The sequence below is a fragment of the Myxocyprinus asiaticus genome, chromosome 40 (genome assembly GCF_019703515.2).
Source record: "Myxocyprinus asiaticus isolate MX2 ecotype Aquarium Trade chromosome 40, UBuf_Myxa_2, whole genome shotgun sequence".
NCBI classification, from domain to species: domain Eukaryota; kingdom Metazoa; phylum Chordata; class Actinopteri; order Cypriniformes; family Catostomidae; genus Myxocyprinus; species Myxocyprinus asiaticus.
In genome coordinates, this window is record NC_059383.1 from 21,438,147 (window position 1) to 21,458,042 (window position 19,896).

Below are 19,896 nucleotides of genomic sequence, written 5' to 3' on the forward strand. Positions count from 1 at the left end.
TGGAAAACTCTTCAAAATATATCCTTTTGTGTTCCGTGGAAGAATGTCATCTTTGAAAAAACATGAAAGTGAGTAAATTATGACATAATTAGCATTTTATGATTTACTATTTGGACTTTACGTTTAGAACATAATAGGTGAAATAGTCAATACATTTCCCAGAGAGAAATGGGAAACAATGTAACCTTTTGGAGCCATGAAAGATTCAGAATTCAGATTCTATACCACAGATTCTATACCACATGTAGATGACTTTGCTCATGCCAGTGTGTAAAATTTGGGACAATCCTAGGAAGTTTGCTTTAATTCAAGCACTATGACACTTTAGGGCAGCAAAATAATAATAAGAATCAGACAACCAATAAATTAAAAAAAAAAAAAAAAAAAAAAAAAATCAAAACAATTACCAAAAGGCTCCAGTATAGCTTTTTACATCCCTTCTTTTTTTTAACATTTTTTTTTTGAAAGCCTGTAATTCAGGATCTGTTTGCTCTTTTAGTTCATTCCACTAGGTGGAAGCAAGTACTAAGTACAATGAAAAAAGATTTATTTTTCTATCACTTTCCATCTCAATATACAGATCAGAAATGCAGCTTACAGACAAATCAAATCAAATCAAATCACTTTTATTGACAAGTAGAAATCTGCTCATTTAGAAGAAAACAGCCTAAGGTAAGAGCTGACATATAGTTTGTGGCTCTTTGGGTCTTACAGAAGCAGTGATTGGAGCAGACATGATATGTTTGTCCTTGTCTTACAGGGATCATATTACACTTGTGATTATTTTTAATAATTTAATCATTCAATCTGTGGTGATATAACAGGGCTGACTTCCATACACTCTGTGTAAGTGAACAAAGTGGATCTGTGTCCAGGCAGTGCAGAAATTTTCACTACATTGTTTGCTATTGCAATGACAGAGGTGTCAGCACAAAGTTGTGTTACAATTTTAACAGATAACATTTGCATGTAATTATGGAATATTGACATCCCATTTCAATGTGTGGTTCATCATGGGGAATTTCTACATTCAAAAAAGTAAACGCCTTTAAACAGAACCTTTGTTGGTGTTCGTAACTTGACAGCATATGAAATCATGTATATTTAACAAAAAATATTATCTTTTTAATAAATAACCAAGACCATTCTTGAACTTCAACTTAAATATTGATGTAAAATATTACTTTTATGTAGTTCTTCATAACTGGTATTGGTTCTTTTTATTTGTGATGGATGGACTTGAGAGAAAGAAAAAAAAAGACAATTTAGAGTATGAGAGGTAAGAGGAAGACAAAAATGATGAAGGAAACTCAGACCTGTTAGTTTATATTTTTGTTAAAAAGGAAGGAGCCAAATTTTCTCAAGAGTCAAAGGGAGCAATGTCAAAGGCTGGAAAAACCACAAAAATAAAAACCAAAAAAAAAAATCTTGATCCATTAACCTGTGTTATAAAGAAGATGCCTTTCCAAGCTAGGGACTTCATGTCTCCTGGCATTCCTGGTTGGAATGTTGAGTAGTATCACATGGACAACCGCTGCCTTGTGTTGTTACAATCTTTCCACTAAAATATATTTTTGTAGTTTTAAAGTTTGTTAAATTACACACACATACATACATACATACATAAATATATACACTGCATGCCCAATTATTAGGCAAGTGAGTATTCTGATCTTATCATTATTTCCATACACATTTTCCAACTCCAAACCATATAATCTTGAATGCTTGATGGATTCAATCATTTTCAGGTGGTATGTGTTTGTGTAATGAGGGAGGGTGTGGCGAAAGTGACTAACACCTTATATCAATTATACCTTCCTGGAATGTCCAGAAGTACAAGGTGCCAAGTGCTCAGAGACATGGCCAAGGTCAAGAAGGATGAAACACGACCACCACTGAATATATTCAAAAGTTGAAGCATCAAGGTTTGGCAAAGAAATACATGAAGACACATTTTTCAAAGGTTTTATGGACCGATGAAATGAGAGTGACTCTTGATGGACCAGATGGATGGGCCCGTGGCTGGATCACTAATGGATGTAGGGCACCACTTCGGGTCAGGTGCCAGCAAGGTGGAGAAGGAGTACTGGTATGGGCTGCTATCATTATGGATGAGGTAGTTGGACCTTTTTGAGTTGAAGATGGACTAAAACTCAACTCTCAAACCTACTGCCAGTTTCTGGAAAGTACTTTCTTCAAGCAGTGGTACAGGAAGAAGTCCTCAGCATTCAAGAAGGTCATGATCTTTATGCAGGACAATGCTCCATCACATGCATCCAAGTACTCCACTGCTTCTAGCCAGCAAGGGCCTCAAAGATGCCCAAATGATGACTTGGCCCCCTCCATCACCTGACTTAAATATTGAGAACTTGTGGGCCCTTCTCAAACGTGAGATTTACAGTGAGGGAAGACAATACACCTCTTTGAACAGCATTTGGGAGGCTCATGGCAGTTATTGAAAAGAAGGGTGGCTATATTGGTCACTGAATATTTTTGAAAGGCCAAAAATGTTATTTAATTGTCATTTTGTGTTACTTATTTGTTGCACCTACTCTAAAAACTGAGAATAAACTATTGAGTTGGGAGAAAGTTCTTTTTGTAATTTAGTTGCCTGATAATTGTGCACACTTATATATTCCCCTGAGAAAGACAAAACTCACTTTTTCTTTAAACATTCAGGTTTGAGGTTCAATAACATTTTGGATTGACTGAGAGCATTGTGTTTGTTCAACAATACAATTAATCCTGAGGAATACAATCTGCCTAATAATTGGGCACGCAGTGTATATGTGTGTGTATATATACACACACACACACACACACACACCGATCAGCCACAACATTAAAACCACCTGCCTATTATTGTATAGGTCCTCCTGGTGCCGCCAAAACAACGCCAACCCGCATCTCAGAATAGCATTCTGAGATGCTTTTGTTCTCACCACAATTGTACAGAGTGTTTATCTGAGTTACCATAGAGTTTGTCAGTTCAAACCGGTTTGACCATTCTCTGTTGACATCTCTCATCAACAAGGCATTTCCATGCGCAGAAAATCCCAAAAGATCAACAATTACATAAATACTCAAACCAATCCATCTGGCACCAACAATCATGCCAAGCTCCAAATCACTGAGGTCAAATTTTTTTCCCATTCTGATGGTTGATGTGAACATTAACTGAAGCACCTGACCCATATCTGCTTGATTTTATGCACTGCACTGCTGCCAAACGATTGGCTGATTAGATAATCGCATGGATGATTGTTGGTGCCAGATGGGATAATTTGAGTATCTCTGTTACTGCTGATCTCCTGGGATTTTCACACACAACAGTCTCTAGAATTTACTCCGAATGCTGCCATAAACAAAACAAAAAAACATCCAGTGAACAGCAGTTCTGTGGATGGAAATGCCTTGTTGATGAAAGAAGTCAACAGAGAATGGCCAGACTGGTTTGAACTGACAAAGTCGACGGTAACTCAGATAACTGCTCTGTACAATTGTGGTGAGAAGAATATCATCTCAGAACGCTATTCTGAGATGCTGATTGGCGCTGTTTTGGCGGCGTGAGGGGTACTTGCACAATTTTAGGCAGGTGGTTTTAATGCTGTGGCTGATCGGTGTGTGTGTGTGTGTGTGTGTGTAGATATAGATGCTTTACAGTAACTCTTTACTCATTGTAATGCTTATAATTAATAGTTTTTGTAATACATTGGAATGATGCAAAATACTAGTGAAAATGCTTATGTTCTCAGACTTTTGGATCCACGTATATATTGAATTTACCCCAGATCTCACAACAAGGGTTTGTGTTGTACCAAGCTGCAAATTTGCGCCTATGGGCTGCAGTTTCCTGCTCAAGTGATAAAAGTGGTAAAAGTGGTTTCCTGATGAAACGAGAGCAATGGGTAAACATCGTGAACAGACTGTAAACTTTATTTTATCTACATTTTCGTGTATTTTCCTACAGAAATATTGACAAAATAATATAAGTAAAACGAAAATTTGGCTTTCACATTCGATATTGAAATTGACGCAATGACGTCTAGACATAGGACATGACAAAGAACGTTGATAAATGGAAAAAATAAGTAAAATAAAAGGAAGGACGAAGGGAAAGGCCGTCGTTATATTAGGATGTGCATCAGGCCTGATTATGGATCTACCTGCTTGAAGGTGAGCGCTCAGTGTGTGTGCGGAACAGACACCGGCGCCTCCCTTCATTTGTTGACTGTTCATCCCCCAACCGACAACATGGATCGCCGTGGTCCACCTGCGCTCTTCCTTTAATTTACTTTATTCTAACGCCATTTATGTGAGGTCGATTATGTTAGGTCTAAAAGCTGGCCAGGGTTTTGGATTAAACCAATGAACAATGTAGCGAGCATCCGAAGAAAAGCGCCGCGGCGTCCGCTGTGGATATGCCGAGAGATGAGGCGAGAACTGCACCTGGAAACGGTGTCACTGCGAGGACAGCACCAAGCAGAGAGGTAGCCTACAGAAAATACTTGCAAACGTTTCAACATTTAGTTTGAACGTGAAATGAATGTTTGTTAAAGTTACGGATATTTGAGTCTTGAAAGAAACTATCGTTTGAGTAGGCTTGCTGGTCTGTCGAGTTAACACAACCCGTCTGTCCTCATTGCTGTCCATGGCTGCGTTACACCATGGTTAACAATTACTATTTCTTTTTTTTTTTTTCTTTTTTTTCTTCTTTTTTTTGTTAGGAAGTGCTAGGAAATAAAAAAAAAAAAAAAAAGGCCAATTTAAATGCACAATTCTAGGAAACCTAGAATCTACTGTATTGCTGAAGAAAGGGATAAAGCTGAGAAAATTATTACATTTGTAATTTGATTTGCCTTTGTGTCAAAATAATAATAATTATTTGAAATGTCTGCAAATTACCAGACTCAGTTGTCCTCCTGTGTGTCCTGTTCACACCGAACGCGTTTTTGTAAGTCTGCGCTATTTTTTTTCAATTGTTTTCTATGGAAACATGGGGCTAGATGGACGTCTTTTATCGCTGCAGCGCACTGTAAAAAAATCCTGTTAAATTTACGTTAAAAAAAAATATGTGGTTGCCAGATATTCACTATAAAAACGGGATGTAATTTTGTTGCCTGTATATTTTACGATGCATTACCATCGTTTATATTATTAAATGATAAAATGAACATATTAAACTTCTGAAACTGTAAAAATCTGCTTTTCACTTTATAATGTATTGTTAATCACCGTAATAATTACACAAGGGCACATGAAGTTCATTAGTGGCCGATCCCGGAGCAATGACCAATAAACATGTAAAGACAGTGTTTAGTGTCACTCACACAAACACTAAACACCATCAGGGTAACATGTGAAATTAAAATAATCCAATAAACATTAACTAATCTACATCAAATATAACACAGAACACCCCAAAGTACATAACTGATATTAAAAATAAGAAACATAACTATTCCCATAAAATATAATGAAATGTAATTGGTCAGGCTTGGTCTGGGAATGCCCAATTACTGTTTTTTTTTTTTTTTTTTTTTTTTTTACTGTAATTTTAATCATTTACCGTAAAAAGTACACATACTCTTTTGTTAAACATAATCAACATTTTTACCATTAATTATATGGGAAAATCATACTTTTTACATCTAAAAAATGTAAAAATATTTTTAAATATATTATAATTTTTACCGTATATTAAGGTAACTACCCGTTAGCCAATTAAAGTTTTTTTTTTTTTTTTATTGTAGAATTTTTACAGTCTTTTCAAATTATATGGAATATGGGTATTATACGGATATTTTTTTACTGTGCACGTTCAGCTGTTTTTCAGCATCTTGCACAGGAGTGTCACATTTAGACGCCGTGTCAGGTAAGAAAAGAACATCAACTTTTATAACAACGTTTTTTACTTTTTTTATTCCTATAATTTTAAATTTTGAAAATCATGACTACTCGCATAAGAAGACTCCAGTGAAATAAAAGCTGTTGAAAAGGGTCTCCTCATTGGGGCTGCCATGTTAGGATCATATGACCAGTTGAATACTATTTGCTTATGGTGCGTCCAAGTCCTCCTTGGAAGTTTGTACGTACAAGGTCGGAAATCATAAATATGATTTGATGTGTGAAATGATTTTAGTCAGAAATAACGGACCCGTTTTGCAATTTCATATTTCTTTCTGTATTTTTCACTAATTAGCGAAGACATGGGCTTCTTTAGCTTTTTTAGCAGCAATGCAACAAAATGAAGATCAAAGGCACACATTATGTGTGTAATTAATGCTTTATCTATTTTATCAAACGTGCAGCCACAATAATGTTGGGAAATGCAGGGTGCGAAGACCTCCGGAAGGAACCAGAGACCCCCCCCTTTTTTCTCGCAACAACGCTTTTGGTTTGAACAGCCCCTTAGCTGTCATCCATTTTTTTTATTTTTTTTTTTTAGGTACTTCCCTTTTCTCATTCTAAAATACACACAACACACAAACTGACCATCCATAAGTTCCCCATTCTTAACAGTTCACTGAAGTATAGGCTTATATAGTTTACAGCTGAGAAGAGTACTGTACTACTAACTAATGTTAATGATTAAACACAGCCCTACACGGGAGGGCTTCTATTACTTTAACTTTTTTCGTAATTGCTGGGATACAAGTAGTTGCGTTATGAGATGGCTCTATTTGATCAGTTACAGAAAACACATTAAATGATCTTTTTGACAGAGTCCAGCACAGCAGAATGGGGTTCAGCCTATTAATGATGTCATCAGCCCTGTGTCCTCTGCCCCTGCTCCAGGTGCCCTGTGTCCTAGAGGACAGTTGGGTGGCAAGTACAAATTTCTGCTCTCCTGTATCTGCTTCTGTGCTGGCCTGGGGAATGTCTGGAGGTTCCCTTATCTCTGCTACCGAAACGGAGGAGGTCAGTGACGGTATACATGAAAAATTTGTAAACGGCTTTTAGGATGCATAGATATAACTTTTATTTTGTGGCTGATTTGGGTAAGAAAAAAAAAAAAAGCTTTTTACCAAAGAAACGCATTAAGATCCAGTTGCATCTGAAATCAACACCAAAATTGTTCCCTTTCTCTCACATGCACACCAATTCATGCATGCACACAGTCTGGCTCAGTGTTGTCTTGGTTCTTATAATCCTGTTAAACTGAAATTATGTGTTCCATTAATTCCAGAATTAATAGCAGTTAACTGAAGTGTTTACTATTTGCTATATTTTGTATGTGTTTGATGGATTGAAAAGAAATAGGTGAATGCAATTCTGAGGAGAAAAAATTTAGAGTGAGAGTGATTCAGGAGCTCAGACTGAGTGTGTTTACATGCACACCAATACGCTTATAACTACCAATAAATCAACTTATTAAAAAAATCAGACAACGCAAGAAAAACATGTTAACATGAGATTTAAAATCACAGGTTATTCTCTTCTTTTGGTATCAAAACGTAAACAGTCATGCGTACAACACTTGTGCACATTGTATAAACCAGTAAGAACGCTGGTAAAGGTGTTTTTTAATGCACAGCGAAATCAGGGTAATGGGCAAAAATCTATGTGTGCCGATTGGTTGTTGCTTAATCTGTTTATGACCTTACGGCAAAAGCCATTTACATTGCCTTACATGTTGTTGGTTATTAAGCATAGTTGTGTAAGGTTTAACATGTAAACGTGCTCTGTTTGTTGACTTTTTAACAATTAACCTAATTAACAGTTAACAGCACATACTGTTGAAACGTGGATGAAGGCATGTGTCTATGGTGCTCGTCCAACCATTCTGCTGTTAAAAGATAAATCAAATATGTACTGTATAATATTTTAAAAAAAATGCAGAATGTAAATAAGCAAAGTTCTAAAGTGTAAGGGGTTTAGATAACAACATAAAATCATGTAATCGAGGAAACTGTTTTGCACTACAGGCATGTTCCTCATCCCGTACTTCATCATACTCTTCTTCACGGAAATGCCACTCTTCCTCATGGAGCTCAGCCTGGGTCAGTACGGAGCTGCAATTCCCATCATGGTGGGGAAGTGCTGACCTCCCCTCAAAGTTACCACTACAAAATTGTAAATTGGTCTGTGATTTATGTACATTTATTTTTGAATTTGATTAATTATTCACTGATTATCAAGTCAAGCAGCTGCACTTTCATAAGAATGAACAAGGATCTATCCTTGTGTAAGGTAATAATCATCAATTAATACAAGACTAAATAAACAAATGGCTGGGAAATGGAGATGATGTTCTATTTTCCTGATCTCATGGCAGGGATTGACATAGGGATGCTTTGTGAGTCCATACTTGTGTGTCTCTATTATAATGTCATTATCACTTGAATGTTCTACTACCTGGGCAGTTCTTTCCAGAGCCCTCTGCCTTGGTCATGTGACACCCTTCATAATCTTGCTCTTTGTAGAGTGAGTATTATTCATCTGCTGTATGTCAGTCTGTTTGTCAAAAAAGGTTAATTTTACCTCATTGCTCTATACAGAACAAAACTAATTTAACTCAACTCGCACAAAGTCCCTCTGAGGTCTTCTGGAAGTAAGTGTTCTTAGTTATAATGGTTAATAATGCCACACTGATTTTTGTGTTTTGTTTTATAATATATAATCTATGTAAAATGTGCACAGAATGGGAAACAAAAACTTACATTAGTTACCGCAAGGATCCTTTTCTACTTGATCTAACCCATAAATATTACTTTCGTTGTTGTAAACTATTTTTACTTCCTTGATCTAACCTTTAATAATTGTTTGTTGGTTGTTAGTAAAAATGTTTTAAGTACCAGTAGAAATAACTGTTCACATCCTTGGAACCTAAAAATACCAAAGTTAGAGGTGAGATAAAGTACAGCAAACATGCATTAAAGTCCAAAATACTGCTGTTACAGAGACACACTTATAGACATGTAATATCTATGCTACAAAGTGCTCTGTGGTGCAATTAGTCAAAATTGACCTCTATAACCCTTTGAGGCTGTCTGCAGGCAATGAAGCTGATGATAATGTACTGCTGGTTGAAAATGAAACTCCAATAGACACCTGGGTGTGTGTTTGTGTGTTGCAGTGTAAAGGCTCTTGGTGTGGTTAACAGTGAGGGGCTGCATGATCCTGGCCCAGTACGTTGGCCTCTAGCTCTCTGCTTGCTGGCTGCCTAGCTTGTAATTTTCCTCTGCATATACAAGGGCATTCGCAGCTCTGGCAAGGTAAGGCCTGACCCAACCACGCCTTAAAGAGGAGAGATCGTGATTCAGAGAGTATCCAGGGAAAGTAGGTGTGGACAGTGTTGATTTTATAACAGAGGAGTGTTTTAAATTGGGCCGGAACAGTCCAGAACGTTCAGGCACCTTTGATTACAAATGAACAAAAAACTAGCAAAAAGCAAAAAAAAACAACAACAAAAAAACAGGTGGCTTGTTTGTCAATCGATTCAATTTCCTGTACATTCCTGTCCAGTTTTATCCACTTCACACATTCCGTCTTTATTTTTCGAGTGTACTTGCTAAAAAAAAATGGACACTGGTCGAGCCGGCATATTCGAGAGTGGCACCGTAGAACAGCGTGCCCCCACAAAGATGGCAGATGTTATTGAAAGTCATAATTATGTTTTAGGCTGTTGTTGTTGTGTTTTTGGTATAGCTTGATAAATGTCATGACCATCTGTTTACAGAGTGATATATGCTTTGTTGTTATTTGTGGGGAAAACGCTTATGATGCTGCAGTATTTTAGTATATTTGTAAACATGCATAATAAAGGATAATTAGACTTGTTTCCATCAAGAAAATGGGTGTCTTTGGTACAATGACTCACTCAAAACACATAAGACACTCATTATAATTTTTTTTTTTCAGAAATGTTGCGGAATCACCACTCGATTTTAGGAGGTCCCCACTTACGAAATCCCAGTTTAAAGGGTTAGTTCACCCAAAAATGACAATTCCCTTATCATTTACTCACCCTCTTGCCATCCCAGATGTGTATGACTTTCTTTTTTTCTACTGAATACAAATTAAGATTTTTAGAAGAATTTCTCAGCTCTGTGGGTCCATACAATGTAAGTGAATTGGTGCCAAAAGCTCCAAAATCCACACAAGGCCAAATAAAAGTACTCCAGATGACTCTGGTGGTTAAATCAATGTATTCTGAAGTGATATGATAGGTGTGGGTGAGAAACAGATCAATATTTAAGTCCTTTTTTTATTATAAACTCTCCTCCTTGCTCAGTTAATTTCCACTTTACTTTCACTTTCTCATTCTCCTTCTGTTTTTGGTGATTCACATCCTTCTTGCATATCGCCCCCTACTGGGCAGGGAGGAGAATTTATAACAAAAAAATGATTTAAATATTGATCTGTTTCTCACCCACACCATCATATCATGTCTGAACACATGGATTTAACCACTGGAGTCATATGGATTACTTTTATGCTCCCTTTACGTGGATTTTGGAGTTTCAAATTTTGGCACCCATTTACTTGCATTGTGAGGACCTACAGAGCTTAAGTATTCTTCTAAATACCTTCATTTGTGTTCAGCAGATGAAAGAAAGCTATACACATCTGGGATGCATGAGGGTGAGTAAATCATGAGAAAATGTCATGAGTGTAATGCATAGATTTCTGAATTTTCTGCTCAAATATTTGATAGAATCCTTCATATCCTTAATCTCTCAGTATAAATATTAGGGATGTGCAAAACTACATATTTCAAAGAGTTATATAGGGCTTCCTTAGGATAATTTAATTGACTAGTCATTTATGCAACCCACCAACTAGTCTTTAGGAAGTCGTGTATAGTTTTTTTACACCAAAAGCAGTTTTCAGATTACTTGCTGCAATGAAGATTTTGAACAGAAACAATGGATTCCTATGGAGCTTTATGGCTGATACCAGGTTCACATGACCCTAATCGAACATTTTTCTTGGATGTTTGCAAGAAGCATTCTTGTGTTCAAAAACAGCTAGACGGAGCGTAAGAGCATGGAACAGGATACAGTGGTCTAAAAGAATGTCTAAAAAACATGCTGTCTAAAAAAACACAATGCTCGAATCGTTACGCAAACATCACAGATGTCGGTGTTAATGTGTATGGCGGTTGTGGAGATGCATTAAATTAGACATATTTAAAGACGCAACTTTTCCGAAAGGGTTTTACATGTTCTGTAGTGTCTGTATCTTTGGACTCTTGTCTTGTAATGTTTTAAGTTTAGTTTCCTTGTCCTAGTCACTTCCTATTGGTGTCACACTGTTGTGGACATTTGCATCAGACCACCTTCACAACAACAAATAAACGCCTACTTAATCTTATCACTTCCGTAGCCCCACCCAGTAGCGGTAAGCAGTGATATGGCAAGTAGAGAGCAGGGCTGGGCTTCCTAAAAGCATCACAAGCTTAAAGGCATAGTTCACCCAAAAATGGAAATTTTCTTATCATTTACTCACCCTCATGGCATCCCAGATGTGTATGACTTTCTTTTTTCAGCAGAACACAAACAAAGACTTTTAAAAGAATACCTCAGCTCTGTAGGTCCATACAATGCAAGTGAATGGTGACCAGAGCTTTGTAGCTCAAAAAAATCACACAAAGGAAACATAAAAGTAATCCATATGATTATCATTGTTTAAATCCATATCTTCATAAGCTAAATAATAGGTGTGGGAGAGAAACAGAACAATATTATTTACTCCAAATCTCCACTTTAACTTTCAGACGTGAAAGTGAAACTAAATAGGCACCACACTTGTGAGTTTCAAATTTAAAAATTAAAGTAAAAGTGGAGATTTAGAGTAAAAAAAGGACTTAAATTTTGATCTGTTTCTCATCCACACCTATTATAACACTTCTGAAGATATGGAGTTAACCACTAGAGTCTTATAGATTACTTTTATGTTTCCATTATGTGATTTTTGGAGCTACAAAGGTCTGATCATTATTCACTTGTATTGTATGGACCTACAGAGCTGAAATATTCTTCCAGAAATCTTAGTTTGTGTTCTGCTAAAGTAAAAAAGTCATATACATCTGGAATGGCATGAGGGTGAGTAAATGATGAGAGACTTTTAATTTTTGGGTGAACTATACCTTTAAGATGGTTTTCTGGCCAAGCTGGTGCTCAGTTGTTTTAGCTGGTCGGCCAGCCTAAAACTGCCCAAAACTAGCAACTACCTTAGTCTGGTTTAACCTTTTAATGCATACCTCGGGTCTTCAGTGACCTGGGACCTCATCTATTCTTTTGTTATGCCAACACTCCTTTAGTAATTCAACCTTTCTCTTCTGAATATTGTAGCAAATAAATAAATAAAATGGTTAAATTGCTAAAAAATATATATATATATATTTTTATAACTGCTTAATTACCAAAAGTGTATAGGGTCTTTTAAAGACCTGATATACTGTATGTAATAGTGTCACTTTTTGCACTTCCATAAATAATATTTTATGATTTTTCATATCTTTATATGTTTACTATCACAGGATATATATTTCTTTGTTTATTATAAGACAAATGATTACTAGATCTCGTTGATGTTCTGTGAGACAATGGTGAATGATCAGTTTTCCAGATGAGTGTATTATATATGCTATTTGTTACTCTGTGTGGCACTGATATTTCATTGATTTGACTTTGTGATTTACAATTGACATTGCTATTTAACAAAGCAGCAACATGGAAGTAAACTATAGCAAGTGTAACACATGATCATTATGATTTGGCTATTGTCATTTGGGTATACTATTGACTTTATTCCTGTGTGGAAGTAATGAATCCTGTACTATGTTTGTTGCATCATCACTTTGATAGATGAAAAATAAAACATCAAATTGTCTCAATATATTTTATTTTATTATTTTCTAATTGTCTTGAAAATGTTTTGAAAATGACACTATCTGGGTATTTTGTTGATCCATTTGTGATGTAGCTAGATATACATGCAGGGTTGCTAAAGACCGAGGTAATGTTTGGTGAAGCACTCTTGCATTTAAGGGATAAGCTGTGTTTTTTTTTTTTTTTTTTTTTTTTTTTTTTTTGCAGGGATGTAAATTTTATTTCAATATTTATAATTTGGTAAGCATTTTAAGGGCGTAAACAGAATTGTACTACACTCAAACACATGCACCCACTGCAAAGTGGAAACAACCACCATGTCCTGAGTCCAATTTTATGAATAATTTAGACAATACTCACAGTGGCTGGGACATGTTATCAAGCTGACAATGATTTTCCTCTGCCTCTTTGTTTAGAATGTTAAAAGATTATTCTCTCTGTGCAGTTCATCCTGACTGGCATCTTTATCGAAATGTACGGCACTTCTCTATGCTACGGCTCCTATGTGTTTCTGACTTGGGGAAAAGCGCTGGGTGTGTGCATGGGTGCCTCCTATCTGCAAATTCTCATCTGGGCCATAGTCGCAATCAGTAAAGAGTCTGGGACTCTGAAAGACGTAAGTCACCGAAGTAGTAGTGAGCAGTGAAAGTTGTAGTTCTAACATGGTTCTGTAGTAGTAGCTGAAGTTGATCTAATTTTAAAATATATAACAGTTTGAACTTGTAGAAAACGGCTCGTTCCAGTTCCAAATTCTGACTGGATGAGCCATAATCAAATCCGTTGTAAAATTTCTATGGACGCTAACCTATGACCGCACATTCTTTATAAATGCAGCAAGTTGTAATATTGCTTTCCAAATGCAAACAACCTACTCTGAGAATAGTGGATAACTTTATTACTTTACGAAGAATTTTAGTGCCAAAATTATTATTAATAAATAGCACTGTTTGATGATGATGATTTTCATGAACAGCTAGGACTGTTAGGTCTATTTTCTAACAATCATTTTTTTGTTTGCGCACGCAGCATTTTAAGAAATCCATCCATCCGCTCAACACTTGCCGTGTAAACAACCTCAACGCCAACACTGAGGAGCAGCGTGTGGAGCCCGAGCGAGAAGAGGGACCCTTTACGGTTAACCTTACTCAAGCCGACTTCACTGCCGTGAACTGGGAGGCCATAAGCGAAGCATAACACTGCCTCCATTGTTGGGAGGCCGAACTGCACCCTCTCAAATGCACAAAGGCTAATGAGAACCTAGAAACTATGCACACCTCGTCTGTACACATTTTCAAAAAGGTGGACTGAAATGATTCTACTGTTTTGTAGGACACATTACACAAAGCTTTATTTATGCTAATGTTTTTCTCATTTGGTTTAGTACAGAGACGGGTAGACATTATTTTGTGTTTTCTGACTACTTGACATCCAAAAGATTCCATTTCCGTTCATTTTGGTCTACCTGGTCTTTTTATGGCATTATTTTGCAGAGCGTAAAGGCTTAATTTAACACTTAACAGATGTTTTTCTTTTACAACCTTCATCAAAGAGCCACAGTAAAACATGTCAATGTCTTCAGGAGTCTTGACACTGTGTAGTCAAACTGCTTATTTTAAATAACTACCACTGTAGATTTAGTAAATAAAGTGTAATATAAAGAGTCAGTGGAAACCCTGTTAAATAATATAGAATGTTAAAAATATAAAAGCATGATCATAAACATTTTATAACATTTTAAAAAGGCCACATATCATACAAATACAATTTGATATTTTAACTAAATAATTCCTCTTAGCAGAGATGTTTACCAAGGGAAGTCAAAATAGTTCACTGTTCTACCAGGGCCATCCACAGCTTAAATGAAACATACTGTTCTAATAAAAAAAAAAAAATTAAAAAAAGGTTATTTTGAGCACCATGGCAACAATGATAAACCTGTCCTTGTTGAGTCTTTGTTGTGGACACTAACTCATAGTGCTGTCTTGATTTAGGTGTTTCTTCTCAACTTGCAATTGAGCGTACATGGTGTCTTGCCTTTTAATGCTCTGCTCCATGACAGTAGAGCAAAAAAACCTTCAGGATGCTGGAGTTAAATACGCTGGAGTGCAGTGCCAAATATCTCTGGTATTTATGTTTAGCTTACCCTGGATGAACTATTTAAGACATTTCTGAGATATACACAATGTTATGTCTGAATATGTGAGGTATTGGGTTTGCATAATGTGTTGCTGCATATTTAAAAGTTAATTTCTTCAAACAATGTTAGCTCAGCTACTTCCTGTGAAGGTTTCAAAACAACAAGTTAGTCTCAGAACCATGGCTTAAAGAAAAATTTTGCAAAACATGCATGCTGAACTGGACTAGTCAGCAATTTGTTGCACATTAAATCATTCAGAGAAAGCAAAATGACAAAGTCTAAACCTTTTTAGTGAGGTTAATGCATCAAACAGGACAAAACTATTTGCTAGTGGGTTTAGAAAAATAAGTCTTATATTTATTTTTGAGTAAGAAAAGGAATTCTTGCAGTGAAGATTTGTCAAGAGAATCCTAAATCTGCTTGTTTAATGTCACAAGAAAAGAACTTCCAGTGTATTTGAACATTCCTATTTTTTATTTGCAAAAAAAAAAACCCTCCCTTTAAATTTCAGTATTTTTATTTTTTATTTTAATGAAGGACTTTAGTAACATGCAGACCAGCAGAGACAGAGATGAGTATGAGAACTACACATCTGTTTACACAAATAGGGAGTACACCGCAAAAAACATTTGGCATTGCTTTTACAGTGATATCCATAGACCATAAACCATTTTGGTAACAGGAGTAAAATGCAAAATAAAAGGATATATTCAGCACCCACAACCATCTGAAAATACAAGTACATAGATGCTGCATACTCAAACTGACAGTCTAATGTTTTTTAAATAGGTGGATGTGGTATGTCTATTTAAGTATTCTGATGTCTTTTACTAAGACTATCTAAAGATACAGATGGTAATAATATTTGTGGCTGAATTGTTACCCTGGCAACAATACTGAGTTGCAAAAGAACATTGCAGCACCACATGAAAAGGCAAAAGTCCAGGCAAATCCTATGTAAAACAATATAGCAAAGAGCAAGTGGAGTCATTTGCATGCACTTCAGTGTTTATAAATCAGGCCATGGAGAGTGAAAGCTCAAACTGCTTATAATAAAAATAGATGAAACACCCAAAATAGACATGCCATCAAGTGCCCTTATGTTCAGTTAACTAAATAAATTAATTTACAGTGATATCATACCTGTTCCCAACAAATGACTGTTCCTGTTCCGTTGGTCAACACAAACTATAAATCAAAATACAACATAAATTACATGTCCTAGACTAGAGAATATAATCTATAAAGAATATAATTCTTTAAAAAGATGCTCCCAGTGAAGAGGTTAAAAATGTATCACTGTGCTAGTCTTAAAGGAATCTTCCAGGTTCACTGCAACTTCGATTTATTCTTTTTTTTAAAAGACTAGGACAGATGAGTCTAAATACATTTGTGTGAAAATCAACATTATGCCACAAATGCTATGAATTGAGCTTAACGTGTATTGAACCAGGACTATTCCTTTAACACCAAATGTGTTTTTGCCTCTATGTAAACATGCACCAGACGGATGTCTTTGACCATTGCGACGCATCTTGTTTTTTCAGCAACTCGCGCAGGAGCGGCATATTTTTTAGATGCTGTTAAAAAGAACTTCAACTTTAAAAACGTGTCTCGAGGCACTAGGATTTCATTTCCATTTGTAGTGCTGCGTTCTGTCTTTATGGCCCCTTAGTCCATTTATGTGTGACTTTGTAAAACAATAATTAATTTACATTACTCTCTTACAACAGAAAAGCCAAGAAGGCCTTGAATGGTGGATTCCATTGCTGTTGTTATTTCTTTGGTTTTCTAAAGATTCTGGGAAAGGAGGGCTTCAAGCGGCCAGTGCTGGAGCCCTCAGTGTCTTCCCCTGTGGATCCACTGTCCTCATCCACCAGGTTCTTCTTGCCTGGGATTTGAGTGACACGAATGCTGCTCCTCACCGAGGGGCCGTCTGGTTCAGCAGAGGTATAGAAGTGAGAGCGTGTGGACTCGACTGAAGTGAGGCTGGATGGTTGAGAGTGGATTTCTCCAAGACTGGCACACTTCTCCATGCCAAAGGTCTTTTTCTGCAGTAGGGGGCTGTCTGTGGAGGAATCCCCATTGGATCTGGAAAGTTTATTGTACAGTGGAGTAGAGGAGTAGAGCAGAGTGTCCCCGGCTGGGTGAGACATCGAGAGGGAGGAATCCGATTCTGAGTGGTTCAGATCCCTAGACAAGGAGAGAAGAGGACTTTAGAGTCTGTATTGTGCTTTAGCCCTTTCACTTTCCCCTCAATCTGTCATATTTCATTTAAAGCCAACATGAAACAGCATTCATAACTATTTGGTTAACATCCTTTTCCGGCCTGGGTGACGTTTGCCAAAAAGTCATTTAAGAGGCAGAGCAAGTTATTTTGTTTTAATTATGAAGGCAAACTGATGAAATGTGCAAAATACGACCTGGAAAATGTAGTAAGAAAGTGAATAGGGTCCATTTTGATTTCATGTTGAATTTACATAAGCAATGATTTACATGCTGGATGAGTTCTGTTTCCATCTCAATCGGTTTATCTTTATCTAGTTAAAGGAACTTCATAAAGATGAAACATTCATGAACAGTGCAACTGTAATTGAGTTATTTGTGAGACTGCCCATTTTTCGAAGGAACCTTCGTAGTGATTGCATATAATGGTGAAATGGTAATTCTTATGATGGAAATAACCACTAACCAGTTCAACACTTAGCAATGGCAGCTCAGTCAGCCTTGTCTAAACTAGGCAGTGTATTTTGTGCAGGGTAACCAATTAATTTCCATGACTTTTCCGTGACCTTGCCAGTCATTAGTGATTACTGGATAAGGATTTTTTTATTTTTTTTTAATCATGTTATAGAAATTTATGAAGAGATTTCTGATTCCCATTTGCATGTCAGGAACCTAAAAAACTATAATTTGTAGCGTATAAATGTCTCCCACTGAGGAAGACCACTTTATGTCTCATAAACGACAGTTATTAGCTACAGTAGTACGGCCAGACTGATGTTACCATGCAAGTTTACTCTACACAATAGATTAAAGCTCACACAGAGCAGTAGCTAGCTGATTAATATTTTAGAGCAAGCACAACCAGAAAAATGTATATATTCACACTAAAAATGTCTATGACTTTAAAGATTTGACTAATTTTAATGACATTTCCAGGTCTGGAAATCAATTTGGTTTAATTTCCCGATATTTCCAAGTTCAGTCATGACAACTCTCGAAAAGATTTAACATGTTAATGTGGGTATGACATATTGATAGGATATTGGTCTTGGCAGACTCAGATCTGCAACACTGCTGCTGCTGCTGCTGCAGAGCAAGTACAGAAACTGCTGCATCAAGCATGTATTGCACAATTAGACATAAATACAATCCCCCAACAAAGCAGAGAAGCTGCACAAACACGTAACACAAAACTCAACCTGTCAAACAAGATCTACTGCCAAGACTTTGAACTGCTGCTGCTCCGAAGAGCCATGTGCAAAGAGTGTATTCTAGCTAGGTGTGCCTTGGCCTGTAATGGGTTTATATGCAGTAGTGACCAATTAAATTATTTGTTTGAAGTATTGATATAAATGAACAACACGCTTTGTGTTATTTATTAGAACAAAGGAAGCTTAAAGTGCCCCCAAAAATCAATTCCAAGCAAATATTTCAGACACTGATGGCAATCCTGTATTTCACAACATTAATAATTATTGCACAGCACAGGGGTTAGCCACACAGGGAACAACATGTGAGGTACCCAATGCTTCTGGTTCTCTGTAAAGTGCGTGAACCAGTGCCTCCATTGACTTGAAGTATGAGGAATGGTACTGCAGTGCAGCAAAACGAGAGCCAGAATGGGAACAGCTGGAAGAGGAGAGAGACTGCAGAGAAGAGGTGGAATGAGAGATTATGGAGGGATTAGACAGAGAGGAAGAGAGCGAGGGAACAGGGATTTACTCCAGCTGGCCTATAGAGTGGCTGCGAGTCTTTCGTGTGTAGGGGCAGCTGGGGGGCCGCAGTGGATACATGGGCCCAGTCTCACTCTCACAGCCCTCTACCAACCTCTGTGAGCTCAGGTTCAGCATAGGGTCTCCATGTTGCGGCCGGAGAGACATCAGGCTGGGAGCTGAGGAGAGGCACACAAAGACGTTAATGATATACTGAACACAGGAGAAAAAATTTAAGATAAGAGCAAAAGCAAGAATCTGCCACGATACACAAACACATCACTAAAACACAATTATAAAAGGTACAGCTGGGAGGAGCTGTGTTTGATGGTAATAAAAGCCAAATACTGTTAATGAAGGAAAACAGAAAGATATAGGACATAATGGAAGACACTACAGAGCTGAGGCGTGTACATAGCACATGACATACAGACATGAGATTTCCAGCCAACAGAGAAATGCTACATTTATGCAGTTCTTGATTAGTTGAAACATTTCAACGTTTAAGTAAGGGACAACATCCTGTCAGCCGGTCATTATTGCAAAATAAACGCCCTGAAGGAGTTTATTTTGCGATATTGAGCACATTATCCCACTTATTAAATGGCTACTTGCCAAATGAATACATAAATGAACATAAAATATCCATTAGAGTTCAAATTATTTTATCATGCGAAAAAAAAAAAGAAAAAAAAAAGACTGCAGAGTGATACATGTGGTATGAAACCAGCACAGCAGATTTTTGAAGGAAATCAGCTGCCTGGGACAACAGTAAATTTTACAGTTTAGCAGTCATTATACAAAAATAGTTGACAGCAGAATGCAACAATTGACCAATCAGATTCAAGACTTCCAAAGAGCCATGTAATAAGTTAAAATATAGTGCTCTAACAAGCTTTTGCATTTAACCCTGGGTTTTGTGGAACAGCAAAAATGTTGTGTAATGGTTCACATTTCCAATTTTGAAAGGGGGTTAGCA

At 36.8% G+C, this 19,896-nt stretch overlaps 2 protein-coding genes across 8 annotated transcripts in view; one reads left to right on the forward strand and one right to left on the reverse strand.

Moving 5' to 3' along the window:
• The first annotated feature begins 3,898 nt into the window (after positions 1–3,898).
• Positions 3,899–15,349, forward strand: LOC127431345 (uncharacterized). Of its 3 annotated transcripts, none has more exons than XR_007895580.1 (5): positions 3,899–4,493; positions 6,729–6,924; positions 7,932–9,221; positions 9,868–9,930; positions 13,288–13,427. XR_007895580.1 is itself a non-coding variant. In XM_051681759.1 (5 exons), the coding sequence occupies exons 1-5, from the start codon at positions 4,372–4,374 to the stop codon at positions 14,034–14,036; spliced, it is 732 nt and encodes a 243-aa protein (XP_051537719.1). In that variant the 5' UTR covers positions 3,899–4,371; the 3' UTR covers positions 14,037–15,349. The 3 variants fall into 3 exon arrangements, 2 of the variants coding, with proteins under 2 accessions (XP_051537719.1, XP_051537720.1); XM_051681759.1 differs by lacking the exon at positions 9,868–9,930 and adding an exon at positions 13,869–15,349 and having other exon boundaries at positions 7,932–8,006; positions 13,288–13,458; XM_051681760.1 differs by lacking the exon at positions 9,868–9,930 and adding an exon at positions 13,869–15,349 and having other exon boundaries at positions 6,802–6,924; positions 7,932–8,006; positions 13,288–13,458.
• Positions 15,350–15,478: 129 nt separating this feature from the next.
• The window catches only part of stim1b (stromal interaction molecule 1b), a 38,059-nt gene continuing 33,641 nt past the window's right edge, over positions 15,479–19,896 (reverse strand). For 3 of the 5 annotated variants that reach the window (XM_051681752.1, XM_051681751.1, XM_051681755.1), the window contains 2 exons: positions 18,928–19,096; positions 15,479–17,172 (listed from right to left, as the gene is read on the reverse strand). In XM_051681752.1, coding sequence (XP_051537712.1) covers positions 16,755–17,172; positions 18,928–19,096 — 587 coding nt within the window. In that variant the 3' untranslated portion in view covers positions 15,479–16,754. The remainder of the gene's footprint in view (positions 17,173–18,927; positions 19,097–19,896) is intronic. The other 2 variants (XM_051681754.1, XM_051681753.1) reach the window with 1 other exon arrangement.